This window comes from Brienomyrus brachyistius, chromosome 9, assembly GCF_023856365.1.
Source record: "Brienomyrus brachyistius isolate T26 chromosome 9, BBRACH_0.4, whole genome shotgun sequence".
NCBI lineage: Eukaryota > Metazoa > Chordata > Actinopteri > Osteoglossiformes > Mormyridae > Brienomyrus > Brienomyrus brachyistius.
In genome coordinates this window covers 25,209,196-25,231,017 of record NC_064541.1, presented here as the reverse complement: position 1 = coordinate 25,231,017, position 21,822 = coordinate 25,209,196, and the positions used below count along the sequence as shown (strand labels likewise).

The 21,822-nt window shown below is 45.1% G+C and overlaps 1 protein-coding gene across 1 annotated transcript in view; it reads left to right on the top strand.

Moving 5' to 3' along the window:
* itga9 (integrin, alpha 9) overlaps positions 1 to 21,822 on the top strand; it is a 70,586-nt gene that overhangs the window by 30,740 nt on the left and 18,024 nt on the right. The window contains exons 17-20 of the mRNA XM_049026066.1: positions 8,286 to 8,435; positions 12,349 to 12,425; positions 15,463 to 15,610; positions 21,152 to 21,238. Coding sequence (XP_048882023.1) covers positions 8,286 to 8,435; positions 12,349 to 12,425; positions 15,463 to 15,610; positions 21,152 to 21,238 — 462 coding nt within the window. The remainder of the gene's footprint in view (positions 1 to 8,285; positions 8,436 to 12,348; positions 12,426 to 15,462; positions 15,611 to 21,151; positions 21,239 to 21,822) is intronic.

The following is a 21,822-nucleotide window of genomic DNA, read 5'->3' as shown; positions in this document are numbered from 1 at the left end:
TTGGGGGACATAGCTGTACTGGATGGAGCGTCAGTGATACGGGGTTGGGGGACATGGCTGTACTGGATGGAGCGTCAGTGATATGGGGTTGGGGGACATGGCTGCACTGGATGGAGCGTCAATGATATGGGGTTGGGGGACATGGCTGTACTGGATGGAGCGTCAGTGATACGGGATTGGGGGACATGGCTGCACTGGATGGAGCGTCAATGATATGGGGTTGGGGGACATGGCTGTACTGGATGGAGCGTCAGCGATACGGGATTGGGGGACATGGCTGTACTGGATGGAGCGTCAGTGATACGGGGTTGGGGGACATGGCTGTACTGGATGGAGCGTCAGTGATACGCGGTTGGGGGACATGGCTGTACTGGATGGAGCGTCAGTGATACGGGGTTGGGGGACATGGCTGTACTGGATGGAGCGTCAGTGATACGGGGTTGGGGGACATGGCTGTACTGGATGGAGCGTCAGTGATACGGGGTTGGGGGACATGGCTGTACTGGATGGAGCGTCAGTGATACGGGGTTGGGGGACATGGCTGTACTGGATGGAGCGTCAATGATATGGGGTTGGGGGACATGGCTGTACTGGATGGAGCGTCAGTGATACGGGGTTGGGGGACATGGCTGTACTGGATGGAGCGTCAGTGATACGGGATTGGGGGACATGGCTGTACTGGATGGAGCGTCAGTGATACGCGGTTGGGGGCACATGGCTGTACTGGATGGAGTGTCAGTGATACGGGGTTGGGGGACATGGCTGTACTGGATGGAGCGTCAGTGATATGAGGTTGGGGGACATGGCTGTACTGGATGGAGCGTCAGTGATACGGGGTTGGGGGACATAGCTGTACTGGATGGAGCGTCAGTGATACGGGGTTGGGGGACATGGCTGTACTGGATGGAGCGTCAGTGATATGGGGTTGGGGGACATGGCTGCACTGGATGGAGCGTCAATGATATGGGGTTGGGGGACATGGCTGTACTGGATGGAGCGTCAGTGATACGGGATTGGGGGACATGGCTGCACTGGATGGAGCGTCAATGATACGGGGTTGGGGGACATGGCTGTACTGGATGGAGCGTCAGTGATACGGGATTGGGGGACATGGCTGTACTGGATGGAGCGTCAGTGATACGGGGTTGGGGGACATGGCTGTACTGGATGGAGCGTCAGTGATACGGGGTTGGGGGACATGGCTGTACTGGATGGAGCGTCAGTGATACGGGGTTGGGGGACATGGCTGTACTGGATGGAGCGTCAGTGATACGGGGTTGGGGGACATGGCTGTACTGGATGGAGCGTCAGTGATACGGGGTTGGGGGACATGGCTGTACTGGATGGAGCGTCAGTGATACGGGGTTGGGGGACATGGCTGTACTGGATGGAGGGCCAGCTGAAAAGCCTTAGTTCCACCTGTTCCACGTTACTGAAAATATTATAAACTGGCGTGCTGTGCTTTCTTTCAGCCAGTGACCCCGGCCATTTTGGGAATTCGCTGTTTAAATGTGTGCTTTATCTGTCTTATTTTTGTCTTTGATTTTGAGTTGGTGTCCTGCTATGGTCTCATAAGGTTTTATCCCACCCTGTGATGGAAAGGCTACTATATGACTGGCTTAACCCATGTGTTTATAGACAAATAGTATATGAATAGAATATGACCACTGAGTGGTTAAAGGCCGTGGGTTTGACCCTGTGGGTGGGATGTGTGTCTTTGTATTGTTCAGATTTCAGTCTGTTTTTGTAATAATTCTGTAGTATTATAATATTCCTGGCATTTGTGATTTAGATGCTGGTTCCGTCACCATGTTGAAAATGGGGTCTGGAGCTCTGGGGCCTGCGTGTCAGTGAATCACACTGAGCTCCTCATGTCGTGCTAGATCACAGAACATGGCGGTGTAGCTCTGCAGCGGGTCTAAGGTGCTGAAAGGCCACAGCACTCGGGACGCCTCCACCAGCTGTCCTGCGGTCTGTGCTGATGATTTTGCCCTGTGCCTTTGCATGTGACGGTCAAATACTACTGAAACATTTATTATTAGACTAGACTGAATGCATTTAGCGAAGTATTAACACTTCCACAGAAGAGTGGAAGACCTAACAGCAGGTTATGCATTTAGCTGAAATTTACTATGTAATAGATTCTGCAGAGAGGTACTTTGGTATTGGCAGGCAAACAGACTGATGTCTGGAATGTGGATTGTTAGGTGAATGAACTGAATGAACTGACTAGCTGATCAGTTCAGCAGACGTCTCCTAACTATGCATGCTGTTTCCTTTTGGAAGTGTCCATGTATTGTGACTCTTAAGGTGATAGTTTAGCAGTCACTGCATATCTTTAAATTTAAAAGGTCACTGTTAGGGATTTAGATGTTCACCAAAACTGGACATTATTTCTTCATGTTCTGAAACAAAGTCCTTGAAGTTCCTCCTTGTCTGCTGAGGGTGATGGGCAAGCTGCTGTAGGAATTTCGTCAGAATGACAGAGGAAGGTTTAAAACTCTCCTGGCAGGGCTAGACAACATCAACAACAGCAGAGTCACAGTACAGAGACTTGGCTGTAGATAAGTTAACAAAAATGAAACTGCAAATCCATCGTTATCTGATTGGCACCTAAACTGGTGAGGTCCATTTTAACGGCCCTAATGAGCTTTAAGCCCATACCTCTATACTTGTGACTAAAGTATAACTGCTAGATAAGACTGTAAGGCTGTTTTAACATACATTTTCAACTATGTTCTTTTGGTTGCTGCTAAATGTATAGATAACTAGTCCTCACCTGGGTTACCTGAAATCTCTGTACAATGGCCAACCAGAATACCCAAGATGACCCTTGGATTAACTGATTGAATCCATGTGACCCTCCCTTACTTAGATAAAGCTGCTTCTAAGGAGGGATGTGAGCCTCCTGTGAGCAGGACGCTCCTGGTTTGTCGTAGTTTGGTGCTGGGCTGGGAGTAGAGCTTTGTCCTCAGTGTGAACCGGGGCTCTTGAGTAACATAGCGCAGCTGGATCTTGTGACGGCCTGGAACGCGACTGGGAGCGGGAATGTCTGGAATGGAGCGATTTGCCTCCCCTCTGTATCCCGCGGTTCCCGAAATGCCCTTTTCTGAAGCTGACCTTTCCATCACACCTGAAATTCGTCACCCTCACCGTTTCGGACATCAGTCTGCCCCTTCATCTCTTCCCTGTATATTAATTAGCGTTTGTGGTGTCGGGTTGCTTTCCGCCATTCTCAGCATGCTCATCTACCTTCGTATCCTCCTCTCTGCCCTTGATGAAGTATCTGTGACAATTTTGTAACTTGCTACCAGTGTTACTATAAGGGTACTTGATTTTTTTCTGGGCAGAATTTCTCAGTAAAACAGCAGGATCCCTACTTGAATTAGAAACTTATTTCATCATAATCGCCAGCGGGATCTGTGAGCGGATTCCATTTGTTGTTGCGGTACTCCTGTCACTGCGCGGGTACCATGACCGAACCGCAGTGTTTATGCTGTGCTTGTGTAAGAAGCACGTATTTCTCACTTTCTGTCTGGCTGCATTGCCTGTGATACTCTGAGTGAACCCACCGTGGAACCGAATGGTCACATCTGCTGATGTGCCAGCCAGTGTTTTCTGGTATGTTCTGAGAGTGCGGCCCTGTTTTGCCTTTACCAGTTTATGATTGGCATTAACAGACTGGCACTCGGCACGCTCTGAGAGGCAGGTGAAAGACCTACTCGTTGTATTGGTCACCAGTGGGCAGATACCTGGGTACTTTGAGTTTCGTTGTGGGGATGTTGCACTGGCCACCATGAGCGGTAAGAACTGGGGAATGGAGCAAGAAAAGCGAGAAGAGAAAAGTGAGAAGAGAAATGTGAGAAGTCTCCGGGCGCTTTTCAATGGATATTTCTTCATTCCAGGTCTAACGTCTTACTCTAAGCCAAAGATGTAAATTATGTGGGGGTACAAGGACAACCTTAGTGGGCTGGATCTAAACGTTAAACATTTGCAAAATGCAGTGATGCCTCTAGATTTAGACCGGCAGCATTGGACAGAATTCAAAGTTGAAGTAAAATACAGCCAGAGCAGAGTAAGGTCTGCATCTTCCCATCCGTTTTCATAATTAGGTCCCAGTCTAAAAGTTTGACTTAAGATAAACACTTCTGAAAGCCCAGGGGATCCTTGTTTCCAAACAACATGTTCCAGTATTAAACCCTGTAAGTTATGAGGAAGACCTGGTGAATCATGCTGGGCTTATGTGTGTGTGTGCATATGTGCGTGTGTCCATATGTGCACGTGTGCATATGTGCGTGTGTGCATATGTGTGTCTGTGCATATGTGTGTGTGTGCATATGTGCGTGTGTCCATATGTGCGTGTGTGCATATGTGCGTGTGTGCATATGTGCGTGTGTCCATATGTGTGTGTGTGCATATGTGCGTGTGTGCATATGTGCGTGTGTGCGTATGTGCGTGTGTCCATATGTGTGCGTGTGCATATGTGTGTGCATATGTGCGTGTGTCCATATGTGTGCGTGTGCATATGTGTGTGCATATGTGCGCGTGTATATGTGCGCGTGTGCATATGTGCGTGTGTGCATATATGTGTGCGCATATGTGCGCGTGTCCATATGTGCGCGTGTGCATATGTGCGTGTGTCCATATGTGCGTGTGTCCATATGTGCGTGTCCATATGTGCGTGTGTGCATATGTGCGTCTGTCCATATGTGCGCGTGTCCATATGTGCGCGTGTGCATATGTGCGTGTGTGCATATGTGCGTGTGTCCATATGTGCGTATGTGCATATGTGCGTGTGTGCATATGTGCGTATGTGCTTCTGTGCGTGTGTGCATATGTGCGTGTGTCCATATGTGCGTGTGTGCATATGTGCGTATGTGCATATGTGCGCGTGTGCATATGTGCGCGTGTGCATATGTGCGTGTGTGCATATATGTGTGCGCATATGTGCGCGTGTCCATATGTGCGCATGTGCATATGTGCGTGTGTGCGTATTTGTGTGCGCATATGTGCGCGTGTCCATATGTGCGCGTGTGCATATGTGCGTGTGTGCATATATGTGTGCACATATGTGCGCGTGTCCATATGTGTGTGTGTCCATATGTGCGCGTGTGCATATGTGCGTGTGTCCATATGTGCGTATGTGCGTGTGTCCATGTGTGCGTGTGTGCATATGTGCGTGTGTCCATATGTGCGTGTGTGCATATGTGTGTGTGTCCATATGTGCATATGTGCGTGTGTCCATATGTGCGTGTGCGCATATGTGCGTGTGTCCATATGTGCGTGTGTCCATATGTGCGTATGTGCGTGTGTCCATATGTGCGTATGTGCGTGTGTGCATATGTGTGTGTGTCCATATGTGCGTATGTGCGTGTGTCCATATGTGCGTATGTGCGTGTGTGCATATGTGTGTGTGTCCATATGTGCATATGTGCGTGTGTCCATATGTGCGTGTGTGCATATGTGCGTATGTGCGTGTGTCCATATGTGCGTGTGTGCATATGTGCGTGTGTGCATATGTGCGTGTGTCCATATGTGCGTGTGTCCATATGTGCGCGTGTGCATATGTGCGTGCGTGCGTGTGTCCATATGTGCGTATGTGCGTGTGTGCGTATGTGCGTGTGTCCATATGTGCGTATGTGCGTGTGTCCATATGTGCGTGTGTGCATATGTGCGTGTGTCCATATGTGCGTGTGTGCGTATGTGCGTGTGTCCATATGTGCGTATGTGCGTTTGTGCATATGTGCGTGTGTGCATATGTGCGTGTGTCCATATGTGCGTGTGTCCATATGTGCGTGTGTGCATATGTGCGTGTGTGCATATGTGTGTGTGTCCATATGTGCGTGTGTGCATATGTGCGTGTGTCCATATGTGCGTGTGTGCATATGTGCGTGTGTCCATATGTGCGTGTGTGCATATGTGCGTGTGTGCATATGTGTGTGTGTCCATATGTGCGTGTGTCCATATGTGCGCGTGTGCATATGTGCGTGTGTGCGTGTGTCCATATGTGCGTATGTGCGTGTGTGCGTATGTGCGTGTGTGCGTATGTGTGTGTGTCCATATGTGTGTGTGTGCATATGTGCGTGTGTGCATATGTGCGTGTGTCCATATGTGCGTTTGTGCATATGTGTGTGTGTCCATATGTGCGTGTGTCCATATGTGCGTGTGTGCATATGTGCAGTCGTCGGGAAAAGATTCCAGTAACACCTCAACCTCTGTATGAGTATGTGTCTGCTTAGTACATAAGAAGACTATTCCATACTATAACTGCAATAAGTACATTTACAAACGAGGGGAGGCCATTCGGCCCATCAAGCTCTTTTGGGGAGAACTTAACTAAAACTAATACTTAACTAATAGCTCAGAGTTGTTAAAATGTGTTTAAAGGACCTCAGGGTTTTAGCTTGTGCTACACTAACAGGAAGACTATTCCATGCTCTGCTTGGCTGTTCCCGGAGCAGAAAAGGGCTGATTTGTGTGCATTTGAATTGATTTGCTAAATCAGGATTCATGGATGTTGTAGGATTTGAATCCATGAAAACTTAACAAGCCCCAGATAGCAGATGCATTATGGGCAATTGGGTTGAAAATTCCATACATTTCTATAATTCTCCCGTTCCATTGCTATGATACAAATCTGCTCTGTCACAGACCGTTTAGGGAATGTCACTGCTAGCTGATAAGCCCGTTGCTAACTTGCTTCTATCCATAGGCCTCCTTATCTGGGGTCTTGCCTACTGATCCTGCTAGCTTACTTTCCTCCAGGTTTAGCTTTTGTTTTGCCTGTTGGGGAGCAAATGGCTCATACTGTTGGGATGTTTGTGTTTTCTAGCATGGAGACCTGGAGATAAACTTCAGTGGGGAGGGGGGTTCACTGCCAAGTTCAGGACAGCTGAGCTTGGTATCCTGGTCTCAGAAAGCTGAGCCCAGGGTGTGTCGGACCAACATGAAGCAAGAACTTGCCATCAGCACTATCTGTATCAGATTATAGAAAGCCCTCTGTGTTGTGCGCCTGAGAGGGTGGTCAGTTGGCCCCTTTGGGCTGGTGACCCCCACTTCTGAAGGATTAACTTTTCACACAGAGCACAGCAGAGTGTAACTATAATGGAGTACAGTAACAGAAGCGGATTGTATTTCCTGCTATGATTTTAAGTTCTGCAGGGGCAGGTTTGTTGACGGAGTGGTGAGTAGGTGAGAAATAGAAATGTCAATCATATGTTGTATGTTTATATACTGACCAATCAGACGGCCCGGTATGTTCGTGTGCAGTCAGTATTGTTGCCTATATTTGTGTGAGGTATGCACAGCACAGTTGCTGATATCCTTTTAATGTGGCTCTTAAAACAGACAGCTATTCATCAGCAGCCAGTCTGGGGCATATCGGGGCTTTGGAAATGGAAAGTTTCCTAAAATACAGTAGGTGGGCCAGCAGAGCTTAATGGAGCCTTTTAATGCTGAGATAATAAAAAGCTGGAGCACCTGAGATGATGTGGTATGACCTTATATCCTGACGCCACCCTGCTCACTGCAGGGGCAGAGGACGCGCCCCTGCTCAGGTCACTGGATGACCGTTCTTTTCTCACCTGTCCAGTACATGTATATCTTTCGCTTTGACTATGGCAGTGTCCCCGGTCACTTTGTCCAGTGGCATTCCTTTCCTTTCCTAAGCCCAGACAGTCCATGTTTTTGCTCCATCCCAGCTCCTGGTAGCGAGGGAGCTAAAGTATGATCTGTCGGGCAAAAATATCTGGGGGTCCCCTAGGACAAAGGAGCTTGGAGGGAATGAGAACGTGGACTGTCTGGGGGGCCGAAGACCAGGTCGCCTTTCTATCAGTATTTCTCCGCCCGTCCTTGTGGATCAGTGATAGTCCAGGTGATAATGTTGCACATACAGACAGGATGAGAGGAAAGAAAAGGTTATTATCTTCTATGATGATATGTCCTTGTCAGACTAACTGTGCCTTCACTCCAGTCTTACACCACATTCTTTGAAATATGAGTTAAATTATTGAAAGCTGTGGAGCACTGCACATTGTTTGAGACACGTGTACCTGGGCTTTGCTACAAAGGAGTTCACATACTCCATTAATTAGTGCAGTGCCTGCTAAATCAAGTCGCTACCACCTGATTAGGGAAAGCTAATCAATGAATTGCACTTTTGTCTGTGAGATACTACCAGTAGTGTTTGAGAGTTCATACCCGTGACTTTGCTCCACGTGTGCCATCTCTTTGGGGCAGCGGAGTGGCTTATAATGCTGCCGTTCCGTGCGCCTGTGTTCCCACAGAAAGAGGTGAAGGATGTCTTCTCGCCCATCGTGTTCGAAGCGGCCTACAGCCTCGGTCAGCACTTGCTGGGGGGGTCTGAGAGAGAGCTGCCCCCGCTGACCCCAGTGCTTCGCTGGAAGAAGGGCCACCGCATTGCCCAGACCAACATGGTGAGCACGCTGCCTACCCGCACTGCAACTTACATCACTGTCCCCACAATATTCAATAAATGAATGTTACATTTATAAAATGCTTTTCAAGACACCCAAAGCACTTTATTTAACCAATGGGGAGCCACTTCAACCACCCCCATCTGGATGATGCAACAGCAGCCATTCTGGGCCAGTCAGCAGTCCTGCAAAAACGGAGGGCGCTCTGTGTTTTACAAGCCTTGTGCTAAAGTCTGCTGTCCTGTTTCTCCCTGCGGCATATTCACTGTACCTGCAGCATGTTCTTTAAGTTAAGGGCATGTCAGCTATAATATTCTTGGAATGTTCCCATGAGCCAGAGCCATCAGCTGGTTGATGACTTAGTCAGTACTATTGCTTTTAGGGTGCAACAGGTGTTTCCGTACTTGGTGTCATTTTGCAGTCGTTGGCCACTAAGTGGTTTCTTTGGATGCAACAGTGTGTTTCTTATAGATTTAGGGAATTCAGATTTAAGAATAGTATCATCTATAGCATCAGCCTGAGCCTCCTTCTCTGGGAGCAGAAAGTGAAATGAGCAGGATGCTGTGTGTTTGTCTTCCTGCGGGCAGAGAGCAGTATTGTCATCCTGTCATTACCTTGAGTGCCTGGTGGAATTGTTGCGATGATCAGGGTAGCCTCTGGACACCACAAAGCCCCAGGGTGTGCATCACACTAGGACCTGATGGTGAGGAACATTTGGATGAATGGAGCCTGGCTTCTGTTAGACAGTGTCACATGTCCACGCTTTCGGATGTGTGATGGATGAAGGGTTATGCTGATGTGCTGTTGCATGAGTGTTTCGGAGTTTTGCGAAAGCCACGGAAGACACAAAAAAGCTTAGTGATTGATAAATGGGATCCGAGTCACAAGAAGAATATGAAATATTGTAATCACTTGCATCTCTTAATTCTGAGTTTTGCAGACACATCAAAAGTGTGTAAGGTTAGAAGGGGCCCTTCCCCTCGGAGATACATGCAGAGTGACACGTCTGCATGCCCAATGCAGTCTGTATGTAATTTCTTCCCTGCCAAGAATTCTGTTGCTCCCTGTCAACAAGTCTGCAAATGGAGAAATCATTGAAGATTTAGGGTACTTTGAACACTTTTATTAAATCATAATTAAATCCTGTGGAACGCTGCTTTGCCCTGTAACTCCCCTGAACTTTTATATGTGTTAATGATGGTGTGACATTCCGCATTTTGCAGTTTATGTCTTCCATGCGCAGCTAGTCTATCTTTTGCTTTTATAAACTCCCTAGGGAGCCACAATGCTGACTTTATGATACACAAACCATGTAGTAAATTTAGTAAAAATAAATTCATCCATAAATTATTATGGCACCTATTCCTAAAAGCTCAGGGAACAAGGCAGGATATATTCCAAATAGGGCACACAGTCACACAGTAAAGGGTAATTTAGTGACACCAAGCCACCTACATCGCATGTCTGTGGGCTGTGGCAGGAAACCCACACAAATATGGGGAGAACAAGTAATATCCACACACACAGCCGGGGTAGGAATCAGACTAGCAGTCTTGGAGGTGTTTGCATGTTCATTTGAATTTCTGTTGCACATTAAGAAGAACTGAAGCGTTTGACTGATTGTGACTTTGAGAAGAACCTTTCATACGCCATGGAGTACATCACTCTCCTCTCTGACACAGACTAAGGTTCCCACATTCCTGTTACAGGAGATTTATATCCTACAGAATGGGGGGCTTCATTCCTGTGTAGAAGACCCTCAATGATGTATCATCGCATGCCCTGGGAGGAGGGTCTTTCCAGCTATTAAGGTCAGGTCAGCTGAAGCGTTCTTTATAAACCTATAAAACATGTCCAGCTGATGGCTACATTCATGGTCCTGGAGCTCAGTATGGAAGACTGTGTGAACAGAACTTTGTATGGCGCTGTGCAGGGAAGCTGCGTCCCCTCAGGGGCAAAAAAGGCAGTATTCTTGAAATATGCTGCATGTGTAGCGTGAACATAGGTCAAAGTGATTGAGCACAGATCCTGTCTAATGGAGACCCCCTCCGAGGCCCGAGAGTCAGGCCTCTCCGTGCTGCGATCGGTGCTGCTCTGGGATCAGAGCCAGGGCTTAAATCCCGAAGGACGGGTGCAGGAATGTGCAGAAACCACCTGATCCTGGAACAGGAAGGATGATGGTGTCAGTTTCCCGCTCGGTTAGTGACTGTGTTTTCTTTTCATCTGTGGAATTCTGCACGGCCTCTACTCCCTTCTTCCCTTTGCACTCTGATTTCACCCCTGGGGGGGGACGGAGGGCAGCTTGCTGGCAAAGTCTGCTCCATTTACATGGGTATTAACAATTGCTAACAAACACACCGTATTGGGTTTATGCACTGTTTTCCGGTCTTTTCAATGAATGCGCGTGTCTTTTTAAGATCCAGCATGGTCACGCTCTCCCAATAAATGCCCATAATTAAACTGTCATACAACCATACTTTTGAAGGTATGTTTCCGTCTTTCAGGGAAAAGCCTGTGCAGCATGTTACTGTGGAAATCCCTTGATGTGTTGTAGTAGGTGCAGGCAAGCTGAGAGCCTGTGCCACATGACACAATGTGAGGAATTCCCAGTGCAAATTCATATATTACATACTGGTGAAAAGATTAAATATTCACAGCTATGGACAAAGGTGGTTTCCTGAAAATCCAAAAGCATATATTAATTGGATGAAGCAGATTTATACACATCATGTGCAGTGTCACAGTGTAACACCAATGGAGTGTTTTTTTTACACTGTCTTATTAACATTACAGTGCAATGCATAGGCACCTGCTTCCACTTCAAGCTGTGGATACATTATTTATTTGTCTGTGATAATTCTGTAGGCAAAGGTGTCCTCTCCCTGTCTATACCTCCCCCATCCCTGTGCCATATCCTTACTCTACCGGTCTATACCTCTCTCATCCCTGTGCCATATCCTTACTCTACCGGTCTATACCTCTCCCATCCCTGTGCCATATCCTTACTCTACCGGTCTATACCTCTCTCATCCCTGTGCCATATCCTTACTCTACCGGTCTATACCTCCCCCATCCCTGTGCCATATCCTTACTCTACCGGTCTATACCTCCCCCATCCCTGTGCCATATCCTTACTCTACCGGTCTATACCTCTCCCATCCCTGTGCCATATCCTTACTCTACCGGTCTATACCTCTCTCATCCCTGTGCCATATTCTTACTCTACCGGTCTATACCTCTCTCATCCCTGTGCCATATCCTTACTCTACCGGTCTATACCTCTCCCATCCCTGTACCATACCCTTACTCTACCGGTCTATACCTCTCTCATCCCTGTGCCATATCCTTACTCTACCGGTCTATACCTCTCTCATCCCTGTGCCATATTCTTACTCTACCGGTCTATACCTCTCTCATCCCTGTGCCATATCCTTACTCTACCGGTCTATACCTCTCCCATCCCTGTGCCATATCCTTACTCTACCGGTCTATACCTCTCTCATCCCTGTGCCATATCCTTACTCTACCGGTCTATACCTCCCCCATCCCTGTGCCATATCCTTACTCTACCGGTCTATACCTCCCCCATCCCTGTGCCATATCCTTACTCTACCGGTCTATACCTCTCCCATCCCTGTGCCATAATCCTTACTCTACTAGTCTATACCTCTCTCATCCCTGTGCCATATCCTTACTCTACCGGTCTATACCTCTCTCATCCCTGTGCCATATCTTTACTCTACCGGTCTATACCTCTCTCATCCCTGTGCCATTACCTTATTCTCCCTGTCCATACCTCTCCCATCCCTACACCATGCATATATCATTCCTATCCACATTAATACCGTACATGTACCCTGCATGGACCATACCTGTAATAAGTCAGTAATAAGACTTTTCTCCCTCTTTCCAGACTTGGTTTGAGAAAAACTGCCTATCTGAGGATTGTGCTGCAGATCTCAGACTACAAGGTGAACTGCTGGTTCTTGGGTAAGCCATCATTTCTTTTTGGTTTACTTTTTTTTACATAGAGCGAAGCAGTAGATGTTTAGATGTTCAGTGGAAGGAAGGGTGTATGTGGTCTAACAAGGGAAAAGGAGAAATGGAGACCTGGAACAGCTATTCCCCATAGTTCAGTAAATTAACTTGTACAGTTCTGTATTTTGAAAAGCATTTGAAACAGCTGTACTGTATTTTGAGAGTCAGTATAAATTCTGTAAATAGCAACACTGTCCATTTTAATACTTATATTCCTGTTATGAATATACGAATGTCAATTGGATGGTAATCTGCCTGAGAAATAAAAAAAGGAAAAAATTGGTTATAATGATCATTCGCTTATAGTGATGCAATTTCACACAGACAGGTGTGATCACTATAAGCGGATTACACTGTATATATTGCACGGTCGGTACCCAATTCAGGAATAAAACACGTGTGATCAGTAACCTACTCATGAATAGTACACATTTGGCCGATACTCCTCTCAGGATTAATACACAAGTGGTCAGTACTCAGGAATAATATACATGTGGTCAGTTCCTCACTAGAGAGTGATACGTGGCTTTAGTCAGATGTGTCCTATCTGCTTCGCACTAAATTACAGCAGTCCTCTGAACTGGATGCCTGATTTGCTGCTGCCTTTCCTGAATCTTCAGGAGTGCCAAGGCTGATGTCTCAAAAAACATGTCACTTTGGTGTTTAACTATCTATTTCAGATATTTCAGATGCATTTTTTCTGGTCTATGTCCTTCGTGTGAAAAGCATTATGGGGATGTTCTGAGATGGGCTAACAGTCCTGTGCTAATAGTCTCTGTACCAGGTTGTGGTCCCCACACAAATTGAAGGGAATTTGTGGAATTCTTTTCCACAAGAGAAGAGAAGTTTTTAAAGTGATTTATTGACCTAAGCTTGGCATTGTGGAGGTGAGGGTGACGAACTACAGGACCCATGAATAGTGTCAGTTGTCAAGAGCTGATTTTCTTGTTATAAAAATTGTTTTAAGAATTGCAAATATTGCAATGTTTTGCATTGACAAGGCATATTGTTCTGAACTGATTTTATTTTCTGTTCTGCATTATGTTATTCAGGTCACAATAATGTATTTCTACCCAAGCAATTATAGCCTTCATAAATAAATAGGTGAATAGAACTCAGGGTTGTATTCAGGGTTTACCTAGATTCATTATGCATGCACTCAGTATGTTTACATGCGCACTAAGAAAATCAAATTATTGTGTTAGTCTGATTAATACCAGATTTTAAAATTATATTTAAATATATTAGTACATCGAAGAAACTTGGAGCATAGCAGAGGACTTACATTAGGTACGAAATATACAGCACTGTAAAACCAGAGCACTATAGTGCATCTCTGAAGTGCTGGAAAGGATCCTGGCGTTATGGTCTACTCTGTTGGAGTAGGCTTTCTAGATATCAGTCTATCACAGGGCTCTTCAAATCTGCACCTTGATTCCACATCCAGGCCTTCTTTTCAGTTCTCCCAGGTAGTTATTTTAATAATTACCGATTTTGATTGGCCACAGAGGCTTCACATCCAGTTCACGGGTAAAAGTAAGCTGGAATATCAGCAGGGCTTGGACCTTGAGGACCGTGATTTGAATACACAGTCCAGAGGGACTCTCGGCCATGACTTCTTACGCCCCAGTACTGTGGAGGATGTCTTCCACAGCTGTGGCACCTTCTGCAAGTTCAGTGAAGGTGTGAAAATGTATTAAAAACCTCTATACAGCTGGCTAGCACATGCATCCTTGATGTAATCCTATCCAGGTCCGCTGCCTTGATCACGCAGACCTTCCTTATTTCTGTATTTATGTGGTCCATGGATATCCAGACTTGTAGCATGAGATCTCGGGGGATGTCGTCTGCTAAAAGCGGGGAAAGCAGGAGGGGTAATGAGGGGGCTGAAGTGTGTCCTTCTAGCCTCCTAAAGCTGGGGGTGCTAAGCTAAGGCTGGACTGGTGTCATATCTGCTGAAGGCCACATTGGCTTTGTGTGTTTAATTGCTGGTCTACTTGTAGCCCACCATTTTCCTAATTCCACTCCACACTTTCTTCTTCCTGGGGTTCTGTTTCATTTTATCCTTTTGTATTGCTAAGATTATCTTAATCCCTTAATCTTAATCCCTTTATCTCCTCCAAAGCTGGCCGTATACTTCAAACAATGTCCGGACAAAGCAGAATCGAACACATCTATGAGACCAATCTGTCGCATATTTAAAATGACAGGGGCCACTTTGTTCATTCTTTGTCACTTTATAGCCCTTAAGGGCAATGAATGTCTGTGATGTAGCAGACCTGCGTGCAGAACTCAGAGTAACGTTTTTGGTGAGTATGTAACTCATTTTAATAAAGCGGCTGACAGGTCTTTTAAAATAGAAGCTGCTCTCTTTATTAACTATTGGTTTAATACTAGCAGTGGCACAGACAGGGTAGCAAACAATGTACGATTACAATGTACAAGTTACACATGCGGTATTACACAAACATTACACAGTTTGGTCATTTACTATTTACACCATAAATACATGAAAACTCCCATTAATTTACACTATTTACAGATACACATGGTGCAATGCAAAGCATACTAGTAATCTTTTGCTTTTATCATCAAAACAGTGATCACTACAGTTATTACAGCCTATATAACATAATATTGCTGAAACGATGTCAATTCGGTCAATTTTGCTTGAAGTATGTGGCTGCCTTAAATGCCTAGACCTGAATGCCTTCTCCTTTTTCTTCAGAAGGAGTGCCTCGGTGTCCTTGATGTCTGTCTCACATGATTAACATATGCTGTCTGTCAAAGCTCCCTTTGTCCACTCTATCACAGTTTTAATTGGGGCAGGCAGCTGCTGGGTGACTGGCTTGTATATGTATACATATTCTCAGCTACTCTGTGTATTGTATTTGGTTTCTGAATGTGTGTTAACTTAGCTCTACTAAATATTGCAGCTCCCTGTTCTGAACATCTTTTACTGAATCTACCAGTCTGTCTTTCCTCACAGAGTCCACAGATGGCCCTACCTGGCCCTCGGAGGAGTCAAGAACATCTCCCTTAACCTGTCCGTCTCCAATGCTGGTGATGATGCCTATGACACCAACATCTTCTTCAATTTTTCTAGGGAACTCTATTTCATCAAGATGTGGCAGAAGGTAGGAGTGAAGGAGGGCAGAGTTAGTGTAAATATATTGATGGCATGTTTACAGTAGAAGGACATAGATGGTAGTGCCGTGTCATTACTTTGAAATCATTTAAGTGAGATTGCTGCCTTTAGTCTTGATCTAAACCTTCTCAAAGCAGGTTGTGAGTGGCGATTACCTGGAGTCAGTTAACTGTACTTCTTCAATTTGGGGCCTGAGAGGGTGGTCAATGGAGAGAAGGAGATATGAAACTTCTAGGGGGTTTTGTTTAATTTCTTTTTTGTTTGTACAGTATGGATTTAAATGGACAGATAACAAAACCCCAAGCTTCTTAAACTTCTGTAGCAGGTGCAGTATTAATGGGTAAGGGGTAGGCAAAGGTTCCGGTTTACATCACGTCATGTAATAGAGTTTTTGTAGCCCGTTTATAACCCAGGAAATATTAGAGTGGTGAACTGTTTCGCCGAATCACATACTAAAATGAATAACGTACACCAGATGTTGTGTGTGAAGGGAGACAGTAGTGCTAAGTGTGCACATATGAGCGATAAACAGCTATCATGGTCAAAAAAACGCCATAACCTTCAGAAACAAACTTGCTGAGCTTTTTAGAAGAAATAAAATTTTTCTCACAGTTACTGTGGCCAGCTGTGCACATTTTTATTTTATACTCGACCTCATGTCCGTCCTCTATCTGCTTGTCCTGTACTGGGTTATTGAGGGGGGTGGGGGAGCTGAGGAATTGTGCCAAAAAAAGTGGATATTTCATATCTGCAACACATGTCCAGAAAATCAGTTCAGAACTTGATGGTAATGTTGCTTTAAACAGACGTGCTCCTTGAAAGCCTGCTGGAGCAGGTGGTGTTCACCCTCCCACTGCATAACCTGATATGATTCTGCAAGGTTAAACTTGAGTCTGTTATTTGTGATTTATTTGCATTGGGGAAACAGTTCAATGGGGATATTACACAGGGCCTTAGTCTTCAATTTGGTTAACATAAAGTGCCTGGATGGGAAATGGCACGTATTCCATAGAGACCAGGTGGAGAACAAGTGTGTATGTGTGTGTGTGTGTGTGTGTGTGTGTGTGTTTAGGGGTGGATGGGGGGGTTCAGAGATCATAGAGAAATGTAAGCCAGAAGACAGGCAGTCCAAGTGAGGCCTCCAGTACACCCTGAGAAGGAACCCCAATATATTTCAGCTACATAAGCTATTCTGCATTTAATACATTAGCATCGTACAGTGGAACCTCGTTACTACGTACAAGACGGGATATCAAAAACATTTATGTTATAAACATAGTACGTTGTAACCACTGAGTGCAAGATGGATGAAAGAACTCACGAAATATCCATGTAAATGATAAAACTTTAATAGAACAGACCCTTAAATTGACTACAAAACAAACAAACACATTATTGCTTGTTAAATAATTCGACAAAGCTCATTTGGATCCTTGAAATTTTCCTTAAATTACTCACAATTACTTAGTGCCGGCCGGCGATAAACGGCAACGAAAATACACAACGGCTGGTCAAAATGGATTTTTAAAATAAACATTCGCATCCAAATTGGCATTTGGCCTGAAAATATTAATGAAATATTGGTCAAATTAAATCATAAAATCCTTTACTTCCATTATTATTCTGAATTCAGAATTACCGGCATGACCGGTATTTCACAAGGTTTAATAAACAAAGAATACGCACACAACACTTAACAAGCCATTATTACGCAGTCCAGTAACGATCGGTCAAGGCAACTCATTTAACGCCAAGCAACGCAATAGACAAATGTGCATTGTCGGGCGAATATCAGGTAGATACAGGTAGATGTAGTGACACAAGTTGTGGTGGGTGGGGAGAGTGCTGTACGTTGTAACGATGGTTAGTTTTCGTATTTTCTCTAGAAATTTGGATGTTGTATCGAAGTTTACGCTGTAAGGGTGTACGCTGTAAACAATGGCTGCTATTGGAATAATACATAGGCTAAAAACGGGAATTAGAAACCTGTACGTTGAAAAGGTGAAAACATTGTATCCAGGGTACGTAGTAACGAGGTTCGACTGTAGTATTAAGCTCATTTAAAAGGTTGGGGAATTTAGTCTGTTATTACTGATAATTAGATTTAAATTTTGATACATCTGATAATTTTTTGAAGATAAATATTGATGCATGTGGTTCAGTTGACATAGTAATTATTCCTTTTTTGTAATGAATCGAATAAATGTAAGACTATTGTTGGATGATCACTGCGACTCTATCTAATAATCACACTGGGACAAGACTTTTAGTTTAGGGTAAGCAGTATGGGGAGATCAGGCGATCAGGCCTGACAGACAGAAAGACGGACAGACGGATCAGTGATAGTGCTTTGTGACTTTACACAAAACAGGTTGGATGCCAGCAGCTGGGGAACAGGAGACATGGTCACAGAGAGACATATTCACAGAGAGACATGGTCACAGAGAGACATGGTCACAGAGAGAAATGGTCACAGAGAGACATGGTCACAGAGAGAAATGGTCACAGAGAGACATGGTCACAGAGAGACATGGTCAGAGAGAGACATGGTCAGAGAGAGACATGGTCACAGAGAGAAATGGTCACAGAGAGACATGGTCACAGAAAGACATGGTCACAGAGAGACATGGTCACAGAGAGACATGGTCACAGAGAGACATGATCACAGAGAGAGCCTGTTGCAATGAAATGACAAGCAAGCAGCTTCAGCTCCTTGCAGTTAAAACACCTCTACATATGTATCGGGTGATTTGTACACCATGAATGTCGCAGTATGGCAGTACAGTCTCCAAGTTCCAACCTGTGAATGGAACCTCGGCTTGGCTCTGTGGACTGAGTTTCAGGACTAATAGAAACGTTTATAAATTCTACTGCTACAGTGAACAAGAAACAGGAGACGTGTCAGAAGGTGCAGTAAGCTGCTTCCCTTATCAAGGAGCATGAAGTAATACTGCAAACAGTCCACAGTGAACGGGAGGTATGATCTGCATATCTCACAGCAACTGTGTTAAACAGACCATTAATCCTCACTTCTCTGCTATCTCTTGCCAAGGGGACGTTAATCCAGACCCACTCCAGGTATTAATTATGTAATGAAACTGCCACACACTAGGTATTGACTGTAATCAGCGGTAATGATAATTAACTTTGATTAGAAGCTTGGTAAACCCTAATTTCCTGTAATTAGCTTTATATTTTTATATATTTAATTTGTAGTTAACAGTGATACTCAGTCATTGATTGGCACGGGCTACAGAATCTGCCCGCAGTTTCTCCCTAAAGCAGTCCCATTCTGGGTTTTTAGCCATTCCCACTGTGCCATCAGTCATGCAGCCATTCTGTCAGTGCTTTAGCATTTATGTCAGCCAAAAAAATGAAGTTACCGCAGAGAATGGACACAGTAAGAAGGGGATTCCGCGCAGTGACATGGAGGCCTGTTACTGTGGAACAAACCGGCCTGCATGTGATTGTGTTGCTGAGTCAGTAGCATGAAGCTGAACGCAGTAGGTGGGCCCTTTGCCCAGATGACAAGAGGAAAGACACCCCTGAAAGCAGAGCCAGTCACGGCCAAGAGTCACAGCAGGGGGCCAGAGTCTGTCACAGCTAAGCACAATGCTAACAAATGTAGCCATTTCATAGACACTGTCTGGGTGTGCATCAGTGATGCATCCGGGGCAGAGGGGGCCACGTGTAGAGCAGGCAGCCCAGGGATTAAAGCATTGTGTAGCATGGATCTGCTCTCTCTCAGAGCTGTCAGCCAGGTAAACACTATGGGGGCCGCTGGCGTCTGCGGTGTGCTGCTACAGGGAAGGAGAGAATTCCTTCATGCCGTAAGGGATAAGCATTATCAAGGGCTCCATCCAGGCCAGATGTCAGTGTTTCTGGAAGATAGAATCTACTACTGAAGAGGGATCTCAGCTCTCTAAATCCACAGTGCTACAGTTTCACTGTGCCCTAGCTCTTCTAAACAACATCGTCATTGGCCTGGTAAAGGGAAACTCCCACAGAGTTTCAGCTCACAGAGCAGTTGCAGATCTATCAGGCTGGGCTGGCTGGCAACTCTGGCTAATGAAAACTGACCGGTAGAAATCTTTGCAAATGGAACAACTTCTCTAGTTTCAAAAATGTCAGTAATGTAATGTCACTGTGATCAGTGTTATCTGCATTTCTGTGGGAGCCTGCATATCACATGAATGTGGCTTTTCTCAGTTCCAGGTCGCAAATCTGTTATTCTGCTGATCCAAAGTAGCAGTGAGATGGGCTTTATAACACAATTTATTGCAGCAGACTCTGGGCCGAAGAGGTCAGAGTAAGTGTATTTTACTTGCTTAGCTGGAGTAGCATTTTTGTGTTTGCACACAAGCAGAGACCCTGAAGTTAATGTAGGAGCCTTTATCTGCTAAGACTTCTAAACTCTCAAACACGGTTTACTGTACGGGATATTGGTAATCCTTCTCCTGAGAGTGACACTCTGCTGGGAGTTGGCTGTCGCCTCTTTTCATAGGCTGACAGATGCAGAGAGATCCCCCATGAATGAAGAGAGGAAAGTCGGTTCTTAGGGCTTTTAGCAAATCAATTCTCAGTCAACCTTATTCACAGAACACCGATGCCAGGTGCTTTACACTCCATCAGAATATTGCATAGCACTGCCTTCACACTCCACTCCTGCTGCTGTGTGAATTTTACTGGATTGCATTGAACGGACCAGCTTGCGGCCCTGTAGATTGTATGAACTGTGGAGACTGTGAGACGACATTGAGTGATGAATATCATGCTGAGAGGAGCAGGAGCCAGGGGGATCGGCGGTAACAGACGGAGCAGGAGCCAGGGGTCAGGTCCCAGCTGTTTACATAGCCCAGCTGCTAAGGGGAGCCATGTTTGGATTTTCTGACAGCTTTGCTTTCTCTTAATACTAACAGCAAGGTGTCCTGCCATGTGTGAGAGACCGAGTGTATGAATGTATATGTTACTGTGCACTGTGTGTGTGAGACTATGAATGCGTACGTGTATCTGCCTGTGTTGTGTGTGTGTGTGTCTGTGTGGGGCAGGGGGATATGTATGAAGGGACAGCCCCCACAAAGATATGAATACAAACGTGCGTGTGTGTGTGTGTGTGTGTGTGTATGTATGAGTGTGAGCGGGTATACCTTACCGTATGGGGACACAATGTCCCCACAACGTGATGAATACCCGTTTATGTCCCTTATGGGGACCAGTTTCCTGGTTTTAATGGAAAACTCCATTTAATAAAAATCTATGACTGCAATGAAAAAACTAAAAATGCAAAAACTCTTGTATTTCGCTTGATTACTTATGGTTATGGTTAGGGCTGGGTAGGGGTTAAAGGTGTCATAGTTTACATTAGCATTTTTCCCATAGAAATGAATGAGCGGTCGCCAAAAAGATATGATTACACGGTTGTGTGTGTGTGTGTGCATTTGTCTGTTCCCACCCGCTCTCAGAAGCCATTGTTCAATGCTGTGCCCTCTAATAAATTTCTCTCATGCATTATCTCTTTCGCCTCCTGTAGGAAGACAAGGGCATTTCCTGTGAGCTGCTGGAACTAGACTTCCTGAAGTGCAGTGTGGGATTTCCCTTCATGAGAGCACAGACCAAGGTGGGTCTCAGAATGCTGCACATGTGTGCAAACACACACAACCTGCCTGGTGACCGTTGCCCCCTACAGATACCAGTAACGTCTTACATGAAGCTCCCATGCAAAATGCATTATAGATTCCTTCATAGTGCATTATAATGGCCAGTAATAAGAATTAATAAAGCATTACAGCATCTTCTATTGACAGTCATTGTAGTGTTGATTATAATATTTCATAACCTCCAATGAAGCTCTCATCTGTAGTACACTGGATTCTTTCATAACGCATAATAATGGTCGGTATAAGAATTAAAAATGTGTTGTACTGCATTATGAAGGTATCTATAGTGCATCATAGATGAAAACTTTATAAAGTATTCATAATGCATAATAAACATGGCTATAATGCATTATGCCTTTTTATATTTATAGCTGTATTTCTAATGCTTTATGAATGCATTATAATGTGTTATGAATGTATTCATAGATTCTTATAGACATGACATTCATAGAAAGTGTTACCCAGATACTATCATGTTTGCACCAGTTTTCCGTGTCCCGGGGTGGTGAACCCTGGTCCCGCCCATCATGCTGATGTTTTTCCA